This window comes from Nerophis ophidion, linkage group LG21 (assembly GCF_033978795.1).
Source record: "Nerophis ophidion isolate RoL-2023_Sa linkage group LG21, RoL_Noph_v1.0, whole genome shotgun sequence".
Lineage (NCBI taxonomy): Eukaryota > Metazoa > Chordata > Actinopteri > Syngnathiformes > Syngnathidae > Nerophis > Nerophis ophidion.
The window spans coordinates 8,897,222-8,920,906 of NC_084631.1; the positions used below are offsets into that span (position 1 = coordinate 8,897,222).

The 23,685-nt window shown below is 45.0% G+C and overlaps 3 protein-coding genes across 3 annotated transcripts in view; 2 read left to right on the top strand and 1 right to left on the bottom strand.

Moving 5' to 3' along the window:
* col6a4a (collagen, type VI, alpha 4a) overlaps positions 1–3,505 on the top strand; it is a 68,818-nt gene extending 65,313 nt beyond the window's left edge. Inside the window, exon 41 of the mRNA XM_061881773.1 lies at positions 695–3,505. Within this exon, the coding sequence (XP_061737757.1) occupies positions 695–870 (176 nt within the window). The 3' untranslated portion in view covers positions 871–3,505. The remainder of the gene's footprint in view (positions 1–694) is intronic.
* pik3r4 (phosphoinositide-3-kinase, regulatory subunit 4) lies at positions 2,352–23,684 on the bottom strand. The gene is made up of 20 exons (XM_061881776.1): positions 23,536–23,684; positions 21,071–21,795; positions 20,859–20,992; positions 18,182–18,389; positions 17,702–18,091; positions 16,191–16,325; positions 15,908–16,129; positions 15,644–15,817; positions 15,427–15,572; positions 12,483–12,686; positions 12,220–12,421; positions 7,637–7,734; positions 7,339–7,564; positions 6,940–7,270; positions 4,643–4,854; positions 4,431–4,562; positions 4,271–4,371; positions 4,117–4,205; positions 3,932–4,052; positions 2,352–3,850 (listed from the first exon to the last, which is right to left on the bottom strand). Exons 2-20 carry the CDS (start codon positions 21,786–21,788, stop codon positions 3,680–3,682), a joined length of 4,014 nt encoding a protein of 1,337 aa, XP_061737760.1. The 5' UTR covers positions 21,789–21,795; positions 23,536–23,684; the 3' UTR covers positions 2,352–3,679.
* The window catches only part of atp2c1 (ATPase secretory pathway Ca2+ transporting 1), a 74,150-nt gene continuing 60,220 nt past the window's right edge, over positions 9,756–23,685 (top strand). Inside the window, exon 1 of the mRNA XM_061881778.1 lies at positions 9,756–10,030. The gene's annotated coding sequence lies outside the window, so the exon portion shown is untranslated. The remainder of the gene's footprint in view (positions 10,031–23,685) is intronic.

Consider the following 23,685-nt stretch of genomic DNA (forward strand, 5'->3'; position numbering starts at 1 on the left):
ATATATATTAATATATATATATATATATATATATATATATGTATATGAATGTATGTATATATACATATGTATATATATATATATACATACACATATATATGTACGTTTGTATATGTATATATACATATATATACATATATGTATATGTATGTATACATATGCATATATATATATATATATAAATGTATATAATGTATGGGTTTGTAGACGTGTGTATATAAATGATAAATGGGTTGTACTTGTATAGCGCTTTTCTACCTTCAAGGTACTCAAAGCGCTTTGACACTACTTCCACATTTACCCATTCACACACACTGATATATATATAATGAATAATTATAACTGGTTATTAAAAGTATGTGAAAGTTCGACTTCTACCTTGTTGACTTCCGTGACAACCTCCTTAAAGTTTTGTAATCAATCAGAAATATCAAGCAGCTAAAATGTGTCAAACATGTTTAAGTGTGGAGAAGGAGAGTGTTTTGCATATTACCCATCATGCTTTGTAGTCTATTTACATGGTGTAGTTTTAAATGGTGTGTGGAAATGAGCCTTTGGCTGCAACCTAGCAGGTGAAGTGTTTAAGAAGGAGCACGGTGCCTTGCAACTAAGATGTACAACAAGTAACAGGACTTTTGTCAGAGTCTGAGAGACACGGCGCTGATTAGACTTCCTGTCCGTCCCTCCCACGCAGACGCCTGCTCCCTGGGCCAGGACACAGGCGCCTGCCAGGACTACGCCATGATGTGGTTCTACCACGCCCCACTGAACCAGTGCCAGCGCTTCTGGTACGGCGGCTGCGGCGGCAACGCCAACCGCTTCCACACACAGGAAGAGTGCGAGGACCTCTGCGTGAGCCAGACGTCCTGAAGAGGGCGCCGCCGCCAACGTGAACTTTTACACTTGAAAAAGATTTAGTTGATGCGGCGTGTGTTGGTAGCAAGTGTGTCAGCCTCGCCGCATGCTAGTCTGACCTCAAATGTCATACATGTCCTTCACCCGCCATCTACCTTCTCTCTGATGTCGTAGTAGTGCTGGTATTATTATTGTTGGTGTTGTTATGGGGAACATTCATTCTAATTATCAATAGTCCGCCCATTTTGTGCTCTGTCACGCCAAATTTCTTCCCCTCCTACACAAACCTTCCCCCCCCCCGTTTACTACCAGGGTCATGATTAATACAGACGTTTTGTTAACGCTGTATTTGATTGATTGATACTTTTATTAGTAGATTGCACAGTACAGTACATATTCCGTACAATTGACCACTAAATGGTAACACCCCAATAGGTTTTCAACATGTTTAAGTCGGGGTCCACGTTAATCAATTCATGGTATTATAAAAATATAACGCTATATTATAAAAATACAGACGTTTTGTTAACGCTATATTATAAAAATGTAACTCTATATTTGAAAAATACAGACGTTAACGCTATATTATAGAAAAAAAATTAAATTAAAAAAACAATTTACACGGTGGCAGAGGGGTTAGTGCGTCTGCCTCACAATACGAAGGTCCTGCAGTCTAGGGTTCAAATCCAGGCTCGGGATCTTTCTGTGTGGAGTTTGCATGTTCTCCCCGTGAATGCGTGGGTTCCCTCCGGGTACTCCGGCTTCCTCCCACCTCCAAAGACATGCACCTGGGGATAGGTTGATTGGCAACACTAAATTGGCCCTAGTGTGTGAATGTTGTCTGTCTATCTGTGTTGGCCCTGCGATCAGGTGGCGACTTGTCCAGGGTGTACCCTGCCTTCCGCCCGATTGTAGCTGAGATAGGCGCCAGGGCCCCCCGCGACCCCACAAGGGAATAAGCAGTAGAAAATGGATGGATGGAATTTACAAACACAAGCTATGGGATGGCGCATTTACTTCCGGGGTCACATTTCCTCTAACGTCATCCCATAGTTTGTGTTTGTAAATTGTTTTTTTTATTTTTTTCTATAATATAGCGTTTAATAAAACGTCTTTATTAATCATGACCCCGAAAGTAAATGGGGGGGGTTTTGTAGGGGGAAGAAATTTGGCGTGACACCTCCCCATTTTAATCCCATTCAAACCATTGAGAAATGTTTTCCCATTCAAAATGAATAGCCAATTAAAAAACATTTTTAACATTTTCCATATTTCTCAACAGACAAACTATTCCAAAGTTAAAATGCTCCTTGCTAATGTTAGTCAATTAGTAGCATGCTAACATTACACTGTGGTACTTGCCACATGCTAACTGTTAGCATGCTACATTTTTAGCTAATGTCACAGTTATACACACCAGTCTTTTACTTTGGTACTTGATAGATTCTTACTGTTACAATGCTACCTTTTTTTTGTTGTTATTTTTGAAAGAGTCCTACATTTTGGTACTTGATGCGGTTTATTTTTATCTGACGCCATCTGGCTAACGGTTAAAATTTCCGTTCGACTTTTGAGCATTGAGATGTCAATGGTTAGCATGCATGTATATTTCAGATATACACCTCAGTCATATTTTGGTGCTTGACAATGTTTACTGTTACCACGTTAACCAGGCTAATGTTAGCATGTTACCTTTTTCAGGGTTTTTTTTTTAAGAGTCATACATTTTGGTACTTGATGCATGCTAACCGTTTATTTTATCTGACGCTATCTGGCTAGCGTGCTAACCGTTAACATTTCAGGTCGGCTTTTGAGCATTTAAATGCTAATGGTTAGCATGTACGCAAGCCAGCTTTTTTTACCCAATTGTTCAGATATACACCCCAGTCATATTTGGGCTTTTGACACATTTTAACTGTTACCATTTTACCTTTTTGAAGATTATTTTGAAAGAGTACATACATTGAAAATGCCTTGACCCATGCTAGGTTTTTTGTTTTTTTATCTTACACTATCTAGCTAGTGTGTTAACATTTCAGTTTGGCTTTTGACAATCCAGATGCTAACGGTTAGCATGTTAGCGTTTTTAGCCAATTTTTCAAATACACACACTTCAATCATATTTTGGTGCTTGAGACATGTCTACTGTTAGCATTTGAACTTTTTTGATACTTTTGAAAGAGTCCAACATTTTGGTACTTGACACATGCTAACACTTATTTTTTTATCTGACGCTAACTGTTAACACTTCAGCATTCAGATGTTAAAGGTCAGCATTTAAACATGCTAAAATTAGCATGCTAGCTTTTTTTGGACAATTTTTTAGCTATACACACCTCGGCCATATTTCAGTACTTGACACATGCTTACTGTTAGCATGTTAAAATTAGCGTGTTAGCTTTATTAGCTATTTGTAAATGTACACCCCCGGTTCATACATTTTGCTACTTTGAGACCCGCCCTTACTGTTGCTTTTTATTACCTGAAATGTCGGTTTTAGGTTTTCAGCATTCACACGCATTCTCTTAGGAAATTGCATTTTGTAGTTATTAATATCCCAACATCACACCTTTTTAAACAATTCTGTACAAAAAAAAAGTATTTTCTAATGAAATCCATTTGACTGCCAAACAATAAAAAGTTGAGTCAATCTTGTTCTGTGTTAAGGGTCACAGGTCATGTCCTGCAGGGGGCGGGGCTATCACAATCATGGCAGTTAGAGGAAATGGGAAGTTTGTGTGGCCTTTATTGAGCGCGTGCAGGTCACATGACTCCTACTTCATGCGAGGTCTATGTACAAGGTGTGTGTGTGTGTGTGTGTGTGTCACTTCCACACTTTGATGATCCCGTCCCGTGATGAGGTGACAATGAAGCCTTGTGTGGTCTGGAAGGTGGCGATGTCAGTGATGATGTCATGGTGTCCCACGGGCAGCGACTCGGGGCCTCGACGCGGCGAGTCGTCCGCGGCGCCGCTCTTCTGTTTGCTGTGGATTTCCTGCGACGGGAGAAGCGAAAGCGACACAGTGAGTCGGGCAGGTGCTCTGCTCAGAAGGCGTGGCCAGACGCCGGCGCTCACCTGCACCACCTCGGTCCCTTCGATGATCTTCCTGCTGTACACCACAGACGGGCAGTGCAGCGAGTCGTTGGCTCCGCCCGCCACGATGTAGGACCTCTCGGGGTACGCCAAATCCCAGAACCTGGCGAGCGCGGGACAGACGGTGACGAGCCCGCCGCCGACGTTAAGGCGAAAGCTGGACTCACCTGATCCTCATGTCGGAGCCGGCCGTCAGCAGGAGCGGGTTCCCGTCGGCCGGACTGCAGTAGACGCCGTGCACGCTGTGAGGGGAGGGCTGCGGGACACGCCGGTCAAGGCACGGCACCACGCGGGAGAAAAGACAAGTTGACGCTCGCTCACCTGCAGCTCGGACAGCGGCGGCGCCGAACTGGCCCACAGCGTGAACTTGCGGTCCCCGGTCTCCATGTCCCACATGGACACTTCATTGTTGCCCTGGACGGCTGCAAGGCGGGGACGCGCGTTAGGGAAACAGGAGGCGGGGTCAGGGCGGCGGTCTCACCTGCGATGACCGAGGACTGGTAGAGCGGGTGCATGAGCAGCCGTCTGACTCGTGCACGTGCGGGGTGGGTGTGGTTGGAGATGGGCAGCTGGAAGCGCATGTCCCAGCACGCCATGGTCCCGCTGCTCGTCCCTGGCGAGGAAAGACGCGAGAGTCGTTGATGTGTGCCTTGACCACGGCGGCGGGGGTTACTATAGGGGGGGGGGGCGCACCGAGACAGAGCCAACACTGATGCATGTCCACGCTGAAGGAGGTGATGAGTCCCAGGCGCAGGTCGTGGCGAAGCGTCCAGGCGTTGGCGTTGGAGCGAAGGTCCCAGCCCACCAGCGAGCCGTTGACGGTGGCGTACGCCAGCACGGACTGAGCGCCCGAGTTGAAATGGTGGATGTCCACCGCGCAGCCGTCCTCTTGGAGGTCCAGGGACCTGGGCGGGGCCAACAGATGCAGCTTCAACGCAACTCCATTTTTTGGGGGTGATTTTGTTGACCCTTCACGTTTATTTATGATTTAGAAAGAATTTAAAAAAGAAGACCATGGTCCTCCCCCTGACTGCGTGGGTTCCCTCCGGGTACTCCGGCTTCCTCCCACTTCCAAAGACATGCACCTGGGGATAGGTTGATTGGCAACACTAAATTGGCCCTAGTGTGTGAATGTTGTCTGTCTGTCTGTGTTGGCCCTGCGATCAGGTGGTGACTTGTCCAGGGTGTACCCCGCCTTCCGCCGGATTGTAGCTGAGATAGGCACCAGCACCCCCCCCGAAACCCCTATGGGGAACAAGCGGTAGAAAATGGATGGATGGATGGATTTTGTCAACCCTTCACGTTTATTTATGATTTAGAAGGAATTTAGAAAAGAAGACCATGGTCCTTTCTGTGTGGAGTTTGCATGTTCTCCCCGTGAATGCGTGGGGATAGGTTGATTGGCAACACTAAATTGGCCCTAGTGTGTGAATGTTGTCTGTCTGTCTGTGTTGGCCCTGCGATCAGGTGGTGACTTGTCCAGGGTGTACCCCGCCTTCCGCCGGATTGTAGCTGAGATAGGCACCAGCACCCCCCCCGAAACCCCTATGGGGAACAAGCGGTAGAAAATGGATGGATGGATGGATTTTGTCAACCCTTCACGTTTATTTATGATTTAGAAAGAATTTAAAAAAGAAGACCATGGTCCTCCCCCTGACTGCGTGGGTTCCCTCCGGGTACTCCGGCTTCCTCCCACTTCCAAAGACATGCACCTGGGGATAGGTTGATTGGCAACACTAAATTGGCCTTAGTGTGTGAATGTGAGTGTGAATGTTGTCCGCCTGAATGCAGCAGAGATAGGCTCCAGCACCCCCCGCCACCCCAAAAGGGACAAGAGGTATAAACTGTATGGATAGATGAATGTACTTATCTCACATAAGGCCGCGTTAAAAAAGTGCAGTTCCCCTTTAAAGGCCTACTGAAATGAGATTTTCTTATTTAAACGGGGATAGCAGGTCCATTCTATGTGTCATACTTGATCATTTCGCGATATTGTCATATTTTTGCTGAAAGGATTTAGTAGAGAACATCGACGATAAAGTTCCCAACTTTTGGTCGCTAACAGAAAAGCCTTGCCTTTACCGGAAGTCGCAGACGATGACATCACCCGTTGATGGCTCCTCACATCCTCACATTGTTTTTAAGGGGAGCCTCCAACAAAAAGAGCTATTCGGACCGAGAAAACGACAATTTCCCCATTAATTTGAGAGAGGATGAAAGATTTGTGTTTGAGGATATTGATAGCGACGGACTAGGAAAAAAAGCGATTGCATTGGGACAGATTCTGAAGTTTTTAGAGACATTTACTAGGATAATTCTGGGAAATCCCTTATCTTTCTATTGTGTTGCTAGTGTTTTAGTGAGTTTAATAGTACCTGATAGTCGGAAGGGTGTATCCGCGGGTGTCTTGAGGCCAGTGTCTGATGGAAGTCGACGGCAGCTGTACGGACAGCACAAGCTCAGCTGATCTCCGGTAAGAGGCGACTTTTTACCACAATTTTCTCACCGAAAACTGCTGGTTGACAAGTGGTCCGGATCTGTGTTCGCTTGACCGCTCTGATCCATAGTAAAGTTTCACCTCCGGGAATTTTAAACAAGGAAACACCTTGTGTTTGTGTGGCTAAAGCTTCCCACCTCCATCTTTCTACTTTGACTTCTCCATTATTAATTGAACAAATTGCAAAAGATTCAGCAACACAGATGTCCAAAATACTGTGTAATTATGCCGTTAAAGCAGACGACTTTTAGCTGTGTGTGTGTGCAGCGCTCATGTTTCCTAACAGTCCGTGACGTCACGCGTACACGTCATCATTCTGCGACGTTTTCAACAGGACATTTCGCGGGAAATTTAAAATTGCAGTTTAGTAAACTAAACCGGCCGTATTGGCATGTGTTGCAATGTTAATATTTCATCATTGATATGTAAACTATCAGACTGTGTGGTCGGTAGTAGTGGGTTTCAGTCGGCCTTTAAGAGGTGTTGTGCTCACCTGGTCTGGAAAGGTTGGACTTTGGGGGACTTGGGCGGTTTGTTGGCTTCCACCGCCAGCAGCTGGATGGATCCGTTGTCCGACGCCACGGCCAGGTAATGTGAGCCCTGACAGAAGGTCAGCGTCTTGACGAGGCCGCCGATGCGCGAGTAGGTCAACACCGACCTGGTGGTGGTGGTCTTTCCCTCCATCTTCTGGCTGTCCCACACCTTGACCGTGCCGTCGTTGGACGCTGTGGCGAAGATGGCGTGCTCGTCCGAGACTCGGATGCGGTTGACGGCGGCTTTGTGTTCGTGGAGGTGGGCGACCAGCAGCCCCTTGGGGTGCCACCCTGAAACACACACATTTTTCGCGTCACAGCCGGACGGCGCCCTCGCCTGCCGAGAGCGCGCTCGTTACCGGGCGGCGGCGGCCGACTCTCCCACTCGGCGCTCTCCATCATTTGCTTGGCCTTGCGCTCGGCGCTGCACTGGTCTCGCTTCTGCTGCACCAGCTGCTGAAGCTCCGCCTTGCACGTGTTGATGCGGCGCTGGTAGGCAGGGCCGGCCGTCGCCGACTGGAGCGCGGAAGCTGCCGGGGACGCCGAGCTCTTCCGGGCCTGACTCGATGGCCCCCCGTCTGTGGCCTGCAAGAGAGCCTTGATGAGTAAAAGTCAGCGGCGATTGGCGGACGGGATGCTGGAAGTACGAGAGAGCACCGTGGAGGGCGGCGTGGCGGCGGTGGCGGGCTCCTGAGAACCAAACATGCTCTTCCACTCCTCGTTCATGATGGAGTCCTGCTTGGCGTGTTTTCTTGCTGCGGGGAACAACATTCTTTAACCCTTTAATCACCTTTCACCATTTTTCCACAAATCAGTTACATTAAAGTGAAGTGAATTGTGAAGTGAATTATATTTATATAGCGCTTTTCTCAAGTGACTCAAATCGCTTTACATAGTGACACCCAATATCTAAGTTACATTTAAACCAGTGTGGGTGGCACTGGGAGCAGGTGGGTAAAGTGTCTTGCCCAAGGACACAACGGCAGTAACTAGGATGGCACAAGCGGGAATCGAACCTGCAACCCTCAAGTTGCTGGCACGGCCACTCTACCAACCGAGCTATACCGCAAATCAGCCACAAAGTTTAGAACGAGTTTATCTTTCAAATGGAATCAAAGTGATTCCAAATAGGAGAGAGTAATTTACTATACACTCAGCACCTTTGGCCCTTTTTGGTGCCCCATTGAGACACACTTTTTTCAATGTACAGAAAAGCGGACATGTTGGAATATTTTCACCACAAATACTGAATGGATCCGAGCATCTCTCTTCCAAATACAAGGACAACAAGATGTTAGCTTGGTGTTGTGGCAAACCATCAGATCAAAGTTTGGCAACGTGTCTTTCGCAGAAGATTTTTTGGCAATTCATCATCAGCCATCAGTTTATATGGGGGTTGGGAGGAGTCCTTACCGATTTTCAGGGCTCAAAAAATCTGTAAAGACTCCTCCCACCCCCCACAAGGACTGTTTTCACTGCTGGACTTTAGAAAGAGGTTCCGCAGCCTCCGTAGCAGAACCTCCAGGTTCTGTAACAGCTTCTTCCCTAAGGATATAAAACTCTTGAACGCATTATAATAATCCCCTCAACCCCCCCACCAAAAAAAAACAGATTAAGTCGCAGGGATATAAAGACAATATGACATCCATAAACGTGGATGCATATGCAAAAGTGCAATATATTTATCTGTACAGTAATCTGTCTATTTATATCTGCACCTTATTGCTCTTTTATCCTGCACTACAACAAGCTAATGCAACGACGTTTCGTTCTTATCTGTACCGTAAAGTTCAAATTTTAATGACAGTAAAAGGAAGTCTAAGTCTAGTGTTAACCTTTATTTTACTTGCATTGCATTTTATTTTAGCACCATGACTAGGGAAGGTTGTTTTGATTGTGCCATATAAATAAATGCTGTGTGATTATTTCTAAAGCACTTTCAAAGGTCATTGATCAAAAGTCCATCCATCTTCTTCAGCTTATCCGAGGTGGGCTCACGGGGGCAGCAGCCTAAGCAGGGAAGCCCAGACTTCCCTCTCCCCAGCAACTTCGTCCAGCTCCTCCCGGGGGATCCCGAGGCTTTCGCAGGCCAGCAAGGAGACATAGTCTACCCAATGTGTCCTGGGTCTGCCCCGTGGCCTCCTACCGGTCGGACGTGCCCTAAACACCTCCCTAGGGAGGCATTTGGGTGGCATCCTGACCAGATTCACGAACTACCTCATCTGGCTCCTCTCGATGTGGAGGAGCAGCGGCTTTACTTTGAGCTCCCCCCGGATGGCAGAGCTTCTCACCCTATCTCTAAGGGAGAGACCCGCCACCCGGCGGAGGAAACTCATCTGGGCCGCTTGTACCCGTGATCTTGTCCTTTCGATCATAATCCAAAGCTCATGACCATAGGTGAGGATGGGAACGTAGATCGACCAGTAAATTGAGAGCTTTGCCTTCCGGCTCAGCTCCTTCTTCACCACAACGGATCGGTACAGCGTCCGCATTACTGAAGACGCCGCACCGATCCGCTCTTCCCTCACTCGTGAACAAGACTCCGAGCTACTTGAACTCCTCCTGTTGGAGCCTATCTATATTAATTATTTATGAATTGTTTTGACAATGAAATCAAATAATGCCAATGATGATGTTGATGAGTTATTGGATGATTTAGATCAATTAGGATGGATGATTGTTTTCAGCTGCTCACGCTCCTCTTGGTTGAGCCACTCCCTCCTCCTATGATTAAGAAGACAGGACAGCTGGGTGCTCCCTTTGTCCGTCTGTCATGTTGAAGGAGTGATGAGTGAAACAGTTTATTTTACCGCTAAACAAGTTATTTTGATTAAACTGAAGTCAACCGCAGAGAAAATTTTTGGTTTGTGTAAATAAATTGTAATAATTTTGAATTTAGAAATATTTCCGCGAGTGCTTTTTAAGAAATTTAGTGAGTCATGGACCTCCTTCTCAGGACTACTCCGCTATCTTTATTCTTATTTTTTTGAACTTTTTAGGAACGCAAGACTCGAAGGATCATACACGAGGACAGAGAGCAGCCGGCAGGCCGTGAGTAAAATCAGCTGATGGACGTCATAAATGAATGAATGAATGAATGAATGAATGAACGCGCCGCTGCGCTGTATGGAATCATGTATGGGGCGGTATAGCTCGGTTGGTAGAGTGGCCGTGCCAGCAACTTGAGGGTTGTGGGTTCGATTCCCGCTTCCGCCATCCTAGTCACTGCTGTTGTGTCCTTGGGCAAGACACTTTACCCACCTGCTCCCAGTGCCACCCACACTGGTTTAAATGTAACTTAGATATTGGGTTTCACTATGTAAAGCGCTTTGAGTCACCAGAGAAAAGCGCTATATAAATATAATTCACTTCACTTCACTTCACATTCAAACGCTATGAAAAGGAAAGTTGAAGATTGTGGATGTGAAAATGCAATAGAAAAATATGTTGGAAGAACATGTAGGAATGAACTAAACAATGAAATAAATTGAAATTAAATTGGGCTGTGGGATTATCTGGAATGATGTCTGGCCGACATCAACGTGCATTCCTTCGCGCAGAGGCAGTTTGGGCGCGTGCACGAGGAGGCTAAATGAAATAAAGACGTGGGGCAGGGTGTCCACCCCAACCCAGACATGGCCCTCCACCATTTTCCGGGCGTGAACCATTGTACACATATATTGAGTAGTTATATTTATATGGTAATTATTATTCTGTGACTGTAAATTGTTTGCCTGTTTTCTTATTGATGCTTATATTTTTTTATTTTTGTCTGTATTGCGTAGTTACAATTATATGCTTTTACTTGTAATTGTGTTGAGTTGTGGACCCCAGGAAGACTAGAGGGTTGTTGTGGCAACCAGCTAATGGGGATCCTTTATAAAAAACAAATCAAATCAAACCATGGACTTGGAATTGGAGGTGCTGATTGCTGAAGGTGCAAGGACGTCTAAGTCTAATAATTAATCTCTGATCCGCTTAAGTCCAGAAATGACAGATTGGTGATGGCGTGGGGCAGATTTCGCTACGAAAAGGTATAAACAGGCACTTCAGGGTGTCATCATCGTTGTTTCTACTAAATAAGATCGGAATTTGTGGTGCTGAGCTTTTCAACGTTTCGTGTTTTTGTGGCGAATCATCGGCGCCATGTTGGGCGCCGTGCCACGCCCACATCATGGCGTAGGCAAAATGTGTTCGCAATTTATAATGTGTAGTATCTGTCATTTTAACCACGACTCAATTTGTCAAAGTCCATAAGAGGAGTTTGTTAAAAGTACCCCTATTTTTTTTTTTGCCGAAAAATACAAAAAAGACCAAGATGGCCGACTTGCAGTTTAATTTCAGGTATGTGTTTCTGAGACTTTTATGTGCGTCCGCTCATGATGGACGTCTCCAGAAATTTTCCTGTTGATAGGTGAAACTGGTTGAAGTGGCTGATTTTTTTTTTTTCTAATTTTAAAGAGAACCGATTTTGACATTTAATTTTCGACACCACAAAAATATTAAACGTCTTGCCGTGGCTGCAAAATATGGGAACTTTTAGTGCATGTTCAGGGCCTCAAAAAGGTGTCTAGAAGAAAAAAAAAAAATTTTTAATAGAGCCCTTGCTGTGCTCGGCATCGCCTCCTGCTGATCTTGCACCGTGTCTGTTTGGGTCGAAATTGTTTTGTTGCAATGACACTTTTCAACCACTAGTTGATGTGAGAGACATATTCATTCCTACAGTGTTTTTGTCTATTTGTTCATTCACACTGAAAAAAAACTAAACTTGGATGCAACAACAAAGATGAATTGATTAACGTGGACCCCGACTTAAAGAAGTTGAAAAACTTATTCGGGTGTTACCATTTAGTGGTCAATTGTACGGAATATGTACTGAACTGTGCAATCTACTAATAAAGGTATCAATCAAATAATCAATCGGTTGTTGATGCTACAGAGAAGTGTGTAAAAATGCTATTTGAAGACAGTTTGTGTCATTGTCATAGTGTATACACGCAATAGCACCACCACATGATGGATTATGTGGTTATGTAACTAAATAAAAAATAAAAAACCTAATCTTAACAATTCCACTTCAAAATACAATTCTGGGAAAATATCAAGTATTTTGTGTTTTTAACATGATAAAAAGTTCAGTTCAAACCTATTAGACATTAAAAAAATGTGTATCATACAGATAAGCCTGAAGCTGCTGAAATATTTGAAGCGTTTAAAAAAACAAAGTGTGCACTCGTCACCTCGCTTGTCGTCCACCTCGCCTTTAGGCTTGGCAAGGTCCGCCTGGCGCCCGGTGATGCCGAGTGTAGCGAGGTCGATGACGCCAGTCTGGGCCGCGTCCCTCAGGAGGGTCTGCTCACCCACGTTGGCTTTGGCCTTGTTGGACTTCAGCATGAAGTCTCGCAGTGCCAGCAGCTTGTCTTCCTCCGCCTCCGTCATTCCCTGCGAGGACAGACGCGTCAACATCGACGCTCTGTGGTTACAGAGCAGGTGTGTTGCTCACCTGCGAGAGCAACTTCTTAAATAGCTGAGCAATGGCCGGGTCCTCGTGAGGAGGGCATTCTGGGATGGACCCCGCGCGCATCTTCTGCCTCATCAGCAGGTGGCGGAAGAGGCTGGAGATGTCCTTGGAACGCAGAGCGTAGTCGAAGATGGAGCGGCTCAACGGCTCCTTCAGGACGTTCAGCAGGACCAGCTCCTTGTCGATCTGAGGACGCAGCGGTGCACTGTTAACATCTGAGTGGTGGTGTATCTGTATGTATGTATGTATGTATGTTTATATATATATATATATATATATATATATATATATATATATATATATATATTAGGGCTGTGAATCTTTGGGTGTCCCACGATTCGATTCAATATCGATTCTTGGGGTCACGATTCGATACTACATCGATTTTTTTCAAATTGATTTGATTCTCGATTCAAAACGATATTTTTCCGATGCAAAATGATTCTGTATTCATTCAATACATAGGATTTAAGCAGGATCTACCCCAGTCTGCTGACATGCAAGCAGAGTAATAGATTTAAAAAAAAAAAAAAAGCTTTTATAATTGTAAAGGACAATGTTTTATCAACTGATTGCAATAATGTAAATTTGTTTTAACTATTAAACGAACCAAAAATATGACTTATTTTATCTTTGTGAAAATATTGGACACAGTGTGTTGTCAAGCTTCTGAGATGCGATGCAAGTGTAAGCCACTGTGACACTATTGTTCTTTTTTTTATTTTTATAAATGTCTAATGATAATGTCAATGAGGGATTTTTAATCACTGCTATGCTGAAATTATAAATAATATTGATACAGTTGTTGATAATATTCATTTTTGTTTCACTACTTTTGGTTTGTTCTGGGTCGTGTTTGTGTCTCCTCTCAATTGCTCTGTTTATTGCAGTTCTGAGTGTTGCTGGGTCAGGTTTGGTTTTGGAATTGGATTGCATTGCTATGGTATTGCTGTGTAGTAGTTTGTTGGATTGATAAAAAAATAATAATAATTTTTAAAAATAATAAAAAATTGATTTTTTTTTAAAATGAGAATTGATTCTGAATCGCACAACATATTCGATTCGATTTGTATTCGAATCAATTTTTTCCCACACCCCTAAAATATATATATATATATATAAGTGATAAGTGGGTTGTACTTGTATAGCGCTTTTCTACCTTCAAGGTACTCAAAGCGCTTTGACACTACTTCCACATTTACCCATTCACACACACATTCACACACTGATGGAGGGAGCTGCCATGCAAGGCGCTAACCAGCACCCATAAGAAGCAAGGGTGAAGTGTCTTGCTCAGGACACAACAAAGGTGACGAGGTTGGTACCAGGTGGGGATTGAACCAGGGACCCTCGGGTTGCGCACAGCCACTCATCCCACTGTGCCACGCCGTCCCATAAGTCACTAAGATGACTTATCAAAACAACACTAAATTAAAGTGCAATTTTTGTACAGAACGCCACTACAATAGTTTAAAACAAATAAAGTACACTTTTGTGCATGATGTCATACAAGATGTTTCAATAAGTGTCAAATAAAAATGAGCTACATAATAGGAAATCAAATAGTGTTCGTCCTTTGCTATGTGGTATGTTACTACCGACGTTATTAAATTCTGTTAACCACACCTAGTGTGTTTGTGACAATCATTGGTACTTAAATTTATGTATATATATATATATATATGTATATATATATATATATATGTATAAATATATATATATATGTATATATATATATATATATATATATATATATATTAATATAATGGATATAATGAATAATTATTATAACTGGTTTTTAAGAGTATGTGAAAGTTCGACTTCTACCCTGTTTACTTCCGTGACAACCTTCTTAAAGTTTTGTAATCAATCAGAAATATCAAGCAGCTAAAATGCGACAAACATGGACGAGTGTGGAGAGAGTTTTGCATTTTTTCCATGATGCATTGCGGGGATTTGAATGGGTGCAAATTTAAATGATGTGTTGTGCATAGACATTTTTTTTTTTTTTATAAATTCCACAAAGTTCAGTGAACAGGTTGTGTTGTGTGACCATGTTGTTGACTTTTTGTGCCATGAGTGGGAAAGGTTGTTTGGATTGGGTCATATATAGAAATGCTGTGCTATGAACACCTCAACATGCTATTACTGGTCATTACCCTAAATCAGTGGTTCTCAACCTTTTTTCAGTGATGTACCCCCTGTGAAGGTTTTTTTAATTCAAGTACCCCCTAATCAGAGCACAGCATTTTTGGTTGAAAAAAAGAGGTAAAGAAGTGAAATACAGCACTATATCATCAGTTTCTGATTTCTTAAATTGTATAAAAGTGCAAAATATTGCTCATTTGTAGTGGTCTTTCTTGAACTATTTGGAAAAAAAGATATAAAAATAACAAAAAACTTGTTGAAAAATAAACAAGTAATTCAATTATAAATAAAGATTTCTACACGTAGAAGTAATCATCAATTTAAAGTGCCCTCTTTGGGGATTGTGATAGAGATCCATCTGGATTCATGAACTTCATTCTAAAAATGTCTTCAGAAAAAAATAAATCTTTAACATCAATGTTTATGGAACATGTCCACAAAAAATCTAGCTGTCAACACTGAATATTGCATTGTTGTATTTCTTTTCATATTTGACTGAAGTATTATTCAATAAATATATTTATAAAAGATTTTTTAATTGTTGCTATTTTTAGCATATTTTTAAAAATCTCACGTACCCCTTGGTATACCTTCAAGTACCCCCATTTGAGAACCCCTGCCCTAAATTACTGACAAAGTCCACAAGATGGTGGCAAACTAGCAGCAATTATATTGTCGGATATTTAAATTAAGTTGGAGGCACACCGTGGGCAAGATTCTTATTTAAAATCGTCACGCCCTTGCGGGCCAAACTGAACTTTGCTATAGTCTGGATCACCTGGATGATGGGCTGCGTGATGAACGGGTTGAGGTGCGGCATCAGTTTGCAGTAGACGTCGGCCACGTTGAGATGCTCCGCGACCACGGTCACGAAGCCCACCGCGCCGTAACGGATCCACAGGTTGGGGTGACACAGGAACGGCGCTGCGGCGAGTGCACAGGCACAGGTCTTGAACAGGCCACGAGGCGTTCAATGGTTTGTCGCGTGACCTTACCGATGTCGGCGACAAACTCGTAGATGTGAGGTTTCTGCAGCAGGCCCAGCTGGCACATGCAGGTGAGCGCGTTCAGGGCTTTGTGGATGACGAACTCCTCTGTGTCGCTCAAGCCCTGCTGGAGGAGCGGCTTCAAGATGGAGGAGCTCTGCCAGCCCACGTACGCCGCCACCCCTTCACGCGGCGACACAAAAGAAGACAAGAATTGTGATTGGAGGCAAGGCAAGGCAAGACACGACTGATGGCGGCGGCGCTGCTTCTCACCGACGATGCTGTCAAAGAAGGCGCCGCGCAGGTGCCAGTCGTTCTTGTCGTTGAGGAAGGTGATCATGTGCGACAGCAGCACGTCGTTGGCCTTCTGGCGGCCGAAGAAGACGCAGAGGCGCGTGATGCCGTTCTCCATCAACGACTGTTTGACTACATTCTCCGAGTCGCTCAGCAGCGTCACCACCTTTTGCTGCACCATCTCGTGGAGCGCCTGCAGCTCTGCACACGCACACGCCGTCACACGCGGCTCGAGTCGGGCGACCCCTGCGCGCATACGTACCAGAGTCGTAGTTCTCGTTGAGGTGCAGCGTCTCCTCGCCGTCCTCGCCGCTGACGTCGTGCTCCGTGTTCACGTTGTTTTCCTGCACCAGCTCCAGGAAGCGGAGTGCACTCTCTGCCAGGTGCGCTACGTTCTCTGAGAAGGATGTTCACATATGTTTTTATATTTCTTCAAGGATGGAAATATATCCAAAAAGGACGCAACTCACCAGCCTACCCTCAAACATTTCAACAGATTTCCACACGAGATAGACAGTTTTTACATATTACCCATGCCTTGGGCACTAATACACCCCCATAACATCACAGATGCTGGCTTTTCAACTTTGTGCCTTAAACAGTCCAAACGGTTCTTTTCTTCTTTGGTACAGAGGACAAGACATCCACAGTTTCCAAAAACTATTTGAAATGTGGACTTGTCAGACCACAGAACACTTTTCCATTTTGCATCAGTTCATCAAGGCTGAGCTCCGGCCCAGCGAAGCGTTTCTGGCTGTTGTTGATAAATGGCTATGGGGCGACATAGCTCGGTTGGTAGAGTGGCCGTGCCAGCAACTTGAGGGTTGCAGGTTCGATTCCCGCCTCCACCATCCTAGTCACTGCCGTTGTGTCCTTGGGCAAAACACTTTACCCACCTGCTCCCAGTGCCACCCACACTGGTTTAAATGTAACTTAGATATTGGGTTTCACTATGTAAAGCGCTTTGAGTCACTTGAGAAAAGCGCTATATAAATATAATTCACTTCACTTCGCTTTGCATAGTACAGTTTTAACTTGCACTTACAGATGTAGCGACAAACTGTAGTTAATGACAGTGGTTTTCAGAAGTGTTCCTGAACCCATGTGATATCCTTTACACACTAAGGTCGTTTTTTGATGCAGTGCCGCCTGAGGGATCGAAGGTCACAGGCAGTCAAGGTCGGTTTTCGGCCTTGCCGTGATTTCTCCAGATTCTCTGAACCTTTTGATGATATTACTGTATATGGTGAAATTCCAAAATTCCTTGCAATAGCTGGTTGAGATGTTTTTTATTAAATGGTTTGACAATTTGCTCACGCATTGGTTCACAAAGTGGTGACCCTCGCCCCATTCTTGCTTGTAAATTATCAAACATTTCATTGAAGCTGCTTTTATACCCAATCATGGCACCCACTTGTTCCCAATTAGCCTGTTCACTGTGGGATGTTCCAAATAAGTGTTTGATGAGCATTCCTCAACTTTCTCAGTCTTTTTTGCCACTTGTGCCAGCTTTTTTAAACACGTTGCAGGCATCAAATTCCAATGAGGCAACATTTGCAAAAAATAAAGATAACCAGTTCAAATGTTGCATTCTATTCAATTGAATATAAGTTGAAAAGGATTTGCCAATTATTGTAATCCATTTTTATTGACGATTTACACAACTTACCAACTTCACTGGTTTTGGGTTTTGTAAAGTTATGTTGGTTGTTTTTTCTTTCACCTTGAATGAAACAAAAAAATAATGCCATCGTGCGACGGGCGGCGGCTCACCTGCGTAGGCCAGCCGGACGATGGTGGCGTCGTCCTGCGCGAGGTGGGCGACGCCCGGCAGGATGTACTCCGGGTAGATGTTGACGTCGTTGCGTGGCACCTCCTTGACCAGTGCCAGCACCTTGGTGAGCGTGCGCACGGCCTGGGCACGCACGCGTGGCACCGGGTCGTTGCAGAAGTGCAGCAGGTACGGCGTGACTCGGTCTAGCAGGATGTCCACGCACAAGCGTGGCGCCAGGTGGAGGATAAGCTCCAGCGCCGCCAGCTTGGAGTCGCAGGAGCGCAGCGTCTGCAGGCAGGAAGTGATGACAGACGCCAGCACGATGAGGCCCTGGTGCTCCTTCGTGCTCGCAACGCCCTCGCTGTCATCCTGAGGGCAACATTGCACGCCTGTGTGGAAAACACGCCCCCTCATTAAAGGTGACGCTAAAACTGGTGAAAGGACACACCCACATTAGTAAATTACCCATTAAAGCGCACCTGGCAGGTTGTGAAGGATGTTGTCCAGGTTCTTGCGGATAACTAGCACTCGCTCGTCTGCAGACTGGAAGGTCTCTTTGGCAAACTGCGCCATGTACGGCTGCAGGAATGTGTAGAAGATGTCGGGGAACGCTTTCCCTCTCTGCTGCTTCAGGTAGTCCTCCGCTGCCAAGCGCCGCTCCGGCTCCCTCTGAACCATCTGAGCCACCTGAGGGATAGCACAGTCGCGTGATGTTTGCTGTCTGAAGTTGTGCCCATCCAATACCGCTATCACGTATCGGTTCCATATCAGCAAGTATCAGATTATATCGACTTGCTGGTATCATGTGCGATACAAGCAGTCCTGAAACATTTACCTGTGTGTGATATAATGTGTGATACAAGCAGTCCTGCAGCTTTTACTGGTGTGTGATATCATGTGCGATACAAGTAGTCCTGCAAAATGTGTTTTATTTGTGTGTGATATTGTGTGCGATACGAGCAGTCCTGCAGGCAGTCTAAATTCTGGTGACTGAGATACCAGGTTTCTTTTTTTTTGGGGGGGGGGGGTAATAGCTCGGTTGGTTGAGTGGCCGTGCCATCAACTTGAGGGTTCCAGGTTCGATCCCCGCTTCCACCATCCTAGTCACTGCCGTTGTGTCCTTGGGCAAGACACTTTACCCACCTGCTCCCAGTGCCACCCACACTGGTTTAAATGTAACTTAGATATTGGGTTTCACTATGTAAAAGCGCTTTGAGTCACTAGAGAAAAGCGCTATATAAATGTAATTCACTTCACAAGTTGACACCACATGGTCAAAGATAAAACATTCTGGAGGAAAGTTCTGTGGTCAGATGAAACAAAAATGTAGCTGTTTGGCCACAATAATCAGCAATATGTTTGGAGGAGAAAAGGTGAGTCCTTTAATCCCAGGAACACCAACCCTACCATCAAGCATGGTGGTGGTAGTATTATGCTCTGAGTCTGTTTTGCTGCCAATGGAACTGGTGCTTTACAGAGGGTAAATGGGACAATGAAAAAGGTTTACCTCCAAATTCTTCAGAACAACCTAAAATCATCAGCCCGGAGGTTGGTTCTTGGGCGCCGTTGGGTGTTCCAACAGGAAAATTACCCCAAACACACGTCAACTGGTAAAGGAATGGCTAAATCAGGCTGGAATTAAAGTTTTAGAATGAACTTTCCAAAGTCATGACTTAAATGTGTGGACAATGCTGAAGAAACAAGTCAGAAAACCAACAAATTTAGCTGAACTGCACTAATTGTGTCAGAAGTGGTCACAAATTCAAACAGTAGCTTGTGGATGGCTACCAAAAGCGCCTTATTGCAAGGAAACTTGCCAAGGAACATGTAACAAAATGGTAACATTGCTGTATGTATACCTTTGGTCACATTTTTAGTAGACCCATAATAAATTCATAAAAGAACCAAACTTCATGAATGCTTTTTGTGACCAACAAGTATGTGCTCCAATCACTCTATCACAAACAAATAAGAGTTGTATAAATTATTGGAAACTCAAAACAGCCATGACATTATGTTCTTTACAAGTGTATGTAAACTTTTGACCATAACTATATGCACATGTATATGTTGTACATATGTATGTATGCGTATATTGTGAAAGTGTATATGTATATATTGTGTATATGTATACAGTGGGGCAAAAAAGTATTTAGTCAGCCACCAATTGTGCAAGTTCTCCCACTTAAAATGATGACAGAGGTCTGTAATTTTCATCATAGGTACACTTCAACTGTGAGAGACAGAATGTGAAAAAAGAATCCAGGAATTCACATTGTAGGAATTTTAAATAATTTATTTGTAAATGATGGTGGAAAATAAGTATTTGGTCAACCATTTAAAGCTCTCACTGATGGAAGGAGGTTTTGGCTCAAAATCTCACAATAAATGGCCCCATTCATTCTTTTCTTAACACGGATCAATCGTCCTGTCCCCTTACCAGAAAAACAGCCCCAAAGCATTATGTTTCCACCCTCAAGCTTCACAGTAGGTGTGGTGTTCTTGGGATGCAACTCAGTATTCTTCTTCTTCCAAACATGACGAGTTGAGTTTATGCCAAAAAGTTCTATTTTGGTTTCATCTGACCACATGACATTCTCCCAATCCTCTGCTGTATCATCCATGTATCCATTTTGGTATAAACTCAACTTGTGTTTGGAGGAAGAAGAATACTGAGTTGCATCCCAAGAACACCACACCTACTGTGAAGCATGGGGGTGGAAACATCATGCTTTGGGCTGTTTTTCTGCTAATGGGAAAGGACGATTGATCCGTGTTAAGGAAAGAATGAACGGGGCCATGTATTGTGAGATTTTCAGCCAAAACCTCCTTCCATCAGTGAGAGCTTTGAATGGTTGACCAAATACTTATTTTCAACCATAATTTACAAATATATTTTTTTAAATTCCTACAATGTAAATTCCTGGATTTTTTTTCACATTCTGTCTCTCACAGTTGAAGTGTACCTATGATGAAAATTACAGACCTCTGTCATCATTTTAAGTGGGAGAACTTGCACAATCGGTGGCTGACTAAATACTTTTTTGCCCCACTGCATATATACAGTATGTGTATAATGTATTGGATTATTATTGCTATCGGCCAGTACTCAAAGCTCCTGTATCGGAATTAGCAACATCCAAACTGCATCCTCACCAGCTCTCGGATGCTGCAGTCCTCGATCTTCTCCAGGACCTGCTCGGTCTGGAAATGACCCTTGCGGTACGCCAGGAGCTGGGACAGATCGAAGAGCGGGACGCCCTCCGTGAACAACTCTGCAATCACGCAGCCTAAGAGTGACACACATACACATCAGAGTGAGCCCTCACGGCCTTTTTGCGCATCTTTGGGACGACGGCGTGGAGCACCTGCAGAGAAGATGTCCATGGCCTGCTTGAGCTCCCCTCTGCTCCTTTGGTTGTTGTTGGTGAGGTCCACCAGCGGCGTGTTCTGATCGCTCTCGGCGGCGAACATGCTCCCGTCCACGAAACGCTCGGGCGCGATGTAGCATGTCCGGCGCCGGGACGTGTCGAAGAAGTAGTTGAAGTCGGCGGGGTTGTCCTCGGGCAGGTAGGTGGGCTTGAAGCTGGCAAAGTCTGTGAGCAGCACCCAGTTCCAGCTGGTCACCATCACGTTCTCAGTCTTTATGTCGCCGTGGCGCACGCCGGCCTTGTGCGCCTGGTCCACGGCGTTGAGGATCTGAAAGGCCAGCCAGCGCTTCTCCACGTTGTTCAGGAAAGGCCTGGTGCTGATGCGGTCGTACAGGTTGTCCCGGACGTATTGCCGGAACAAAATGGCGGCCTTCTCCGTCAGGGAGGTCTTCTGGAAGGGCAGGCAGTTCTGGCACGAGTGCAGGCGGATCTTCAGCTCCTCCAGCTCCTGCTTGTAGCTGGTGAGCGGCAGCGAGGGGTCCTGGATGGCGAACACCTTGACCACCACCAGGCCCTCGCGGTGTTTGGCCCGCGCCACCTTGAAGAAGCGCGTACTGCCCAGACTCTTGTCGTACTCGTGGTCGTGGATGTCTGAGAAGTAGCTGTCCACGGACAAGATCTGGGACGGGGCGATGCCCGCCAGCTGGTTTCCCATCGCGCCCCTGCAAAATTCGGGGTCAAAGGTTACGTCACTGACGTAACTGACGTGATTTTTTTCTCTCCGGCACTCATCGAGGGTGGACGCTCCCCATTCCCCTCCCTTATCTCTCCTGCTTGCTTCTTTGTTTTGTCTTGTCTTAACTTTCTTGTTGCCTCTTTTTGCACTGCTCTCCAAATCTAAACATTGGAACTATTTAACTGGCCTCAACAAAATTGACAAGATCTTGGGTTTGGGGTTTGTCGTGACGAAGCGGTTGTGGCTGGACACACGACGGACTCTTGGGAGAAGAAGGAGGGCCGCGTGCCTGGCGACCCTTTTCTGTCGAGGACGTGAAGATATCCACCTATTCGGAATTATGACAACCGGACATCTGCTGATTGGAGTAAGCATTGCTCTGGTTTGTCGACAAATTGGAAGTTGCTGGCAGTCTTCAAAGTACCCCAAAGCTGCAACAAATGATTGGAGGATGCGGGAAGAACCGTGGATTACATCGGACTGTCTACCCCGCAGGTTTGAGGACCAGTCATAGACAATTTAGAGTGAAAAGCAAATTTTATTTTCACTCGCATACAAATCATTCTAACTTGGACTGTTTCCCTGGCTTCGAGACTCTCCCAAAGGACGGTGCTGTGAAGACACAACAAACTCCCCTCTTGTCTCTCATGGACACACACCTGTTGTTGTTGACTTTGGATTAGCGACTGCAAACACATCAATGCCACGGAACAGAGAAACACTACGAGCTCACAAACACACACATCCACAAAAAAATATATATAAATGATAAATGGGTTGTACTTGTATAGCGCTTTTCTACCTTCAAGGTACTCAAAGCGCTTTGACACTACTTCCACATTTACCCATTCACACACACATTCACACACTGATGGAGGGAGCTGCCATGCAAGGCGCCAACCAGCACCCATCAGGAGCAAGGGTGACGTGTCTTGCTCAGGACACAACGGACGTGACGAGGTTGGTTCTAGGTGGGATTTGAACCAGTGACCCTCGGGTTGCGCACGGCCACTCTTCCACTGCGCCACGCCGTCCCCTATGCCACATATACACCCCTCCAACCCAACGCCCTCGACGCAAATCCCGTAAGGGTGATGAATGGATGGTCAGCGCCTGAGAGCTGCGGTCTACCACCATGACTTTACTACTTCCCTCTGTTGCTAGATATCTCGAGATGTATGTTGTAATACGCATGTGTACTTTGCTATGGAGGTTTTTTCCCACTCCAGACTGGGCCCCCGTAGGAGCCCAGTCCAAATTGTATTTTTTTACTAATCCTTCCCCAGCGTTTACCTTTTTCTCATCTTTTACGGGGCGCCTTGTGGCGACCCATCAGTGTTCTTGTTCTGTAACCCTGTGCACTATTTATTTGTCTAATCTTGAACATGTTTGTGCTGAGAACAACGTTTCGTTGTACTTGTGCAATGACAATAAAGACATATCCTATCCTATCCTGACGCTTTTAGCCACGAACTGGAAAGAATTGTAGTGTAGCAAGTTTTCACAGCATCCCCAAGTTCTGTTACTTACCGGGGTTAGTTACACGTTATTTTAGATGACTTAGACGTCTAAATGCCGCTAACTAAGGATGTCAGCTGGCCAAGGATGTGTTTATGTGCGAAGGAGCGTCACATGACTTCATATATAAACAGCGCTAAGTTAGCATGCTAGCTCACTGTTTGCTCAAGGGTCGCGGTGACGCTAAACGATAAAACTAAAACGTTACCTGCTGGTGGTGCGGCTGTAGTTGCTACTGTTCGTTTACAATTCACAATGGGAAAATAAATAAACAAACGTTTTCGAAAGAAGAGAAAGCCCGAGAACAGGCTAATTTGTGAGCGTTCACCAGCTGTTGTTGTGCTTCCGGGTCGGGCTG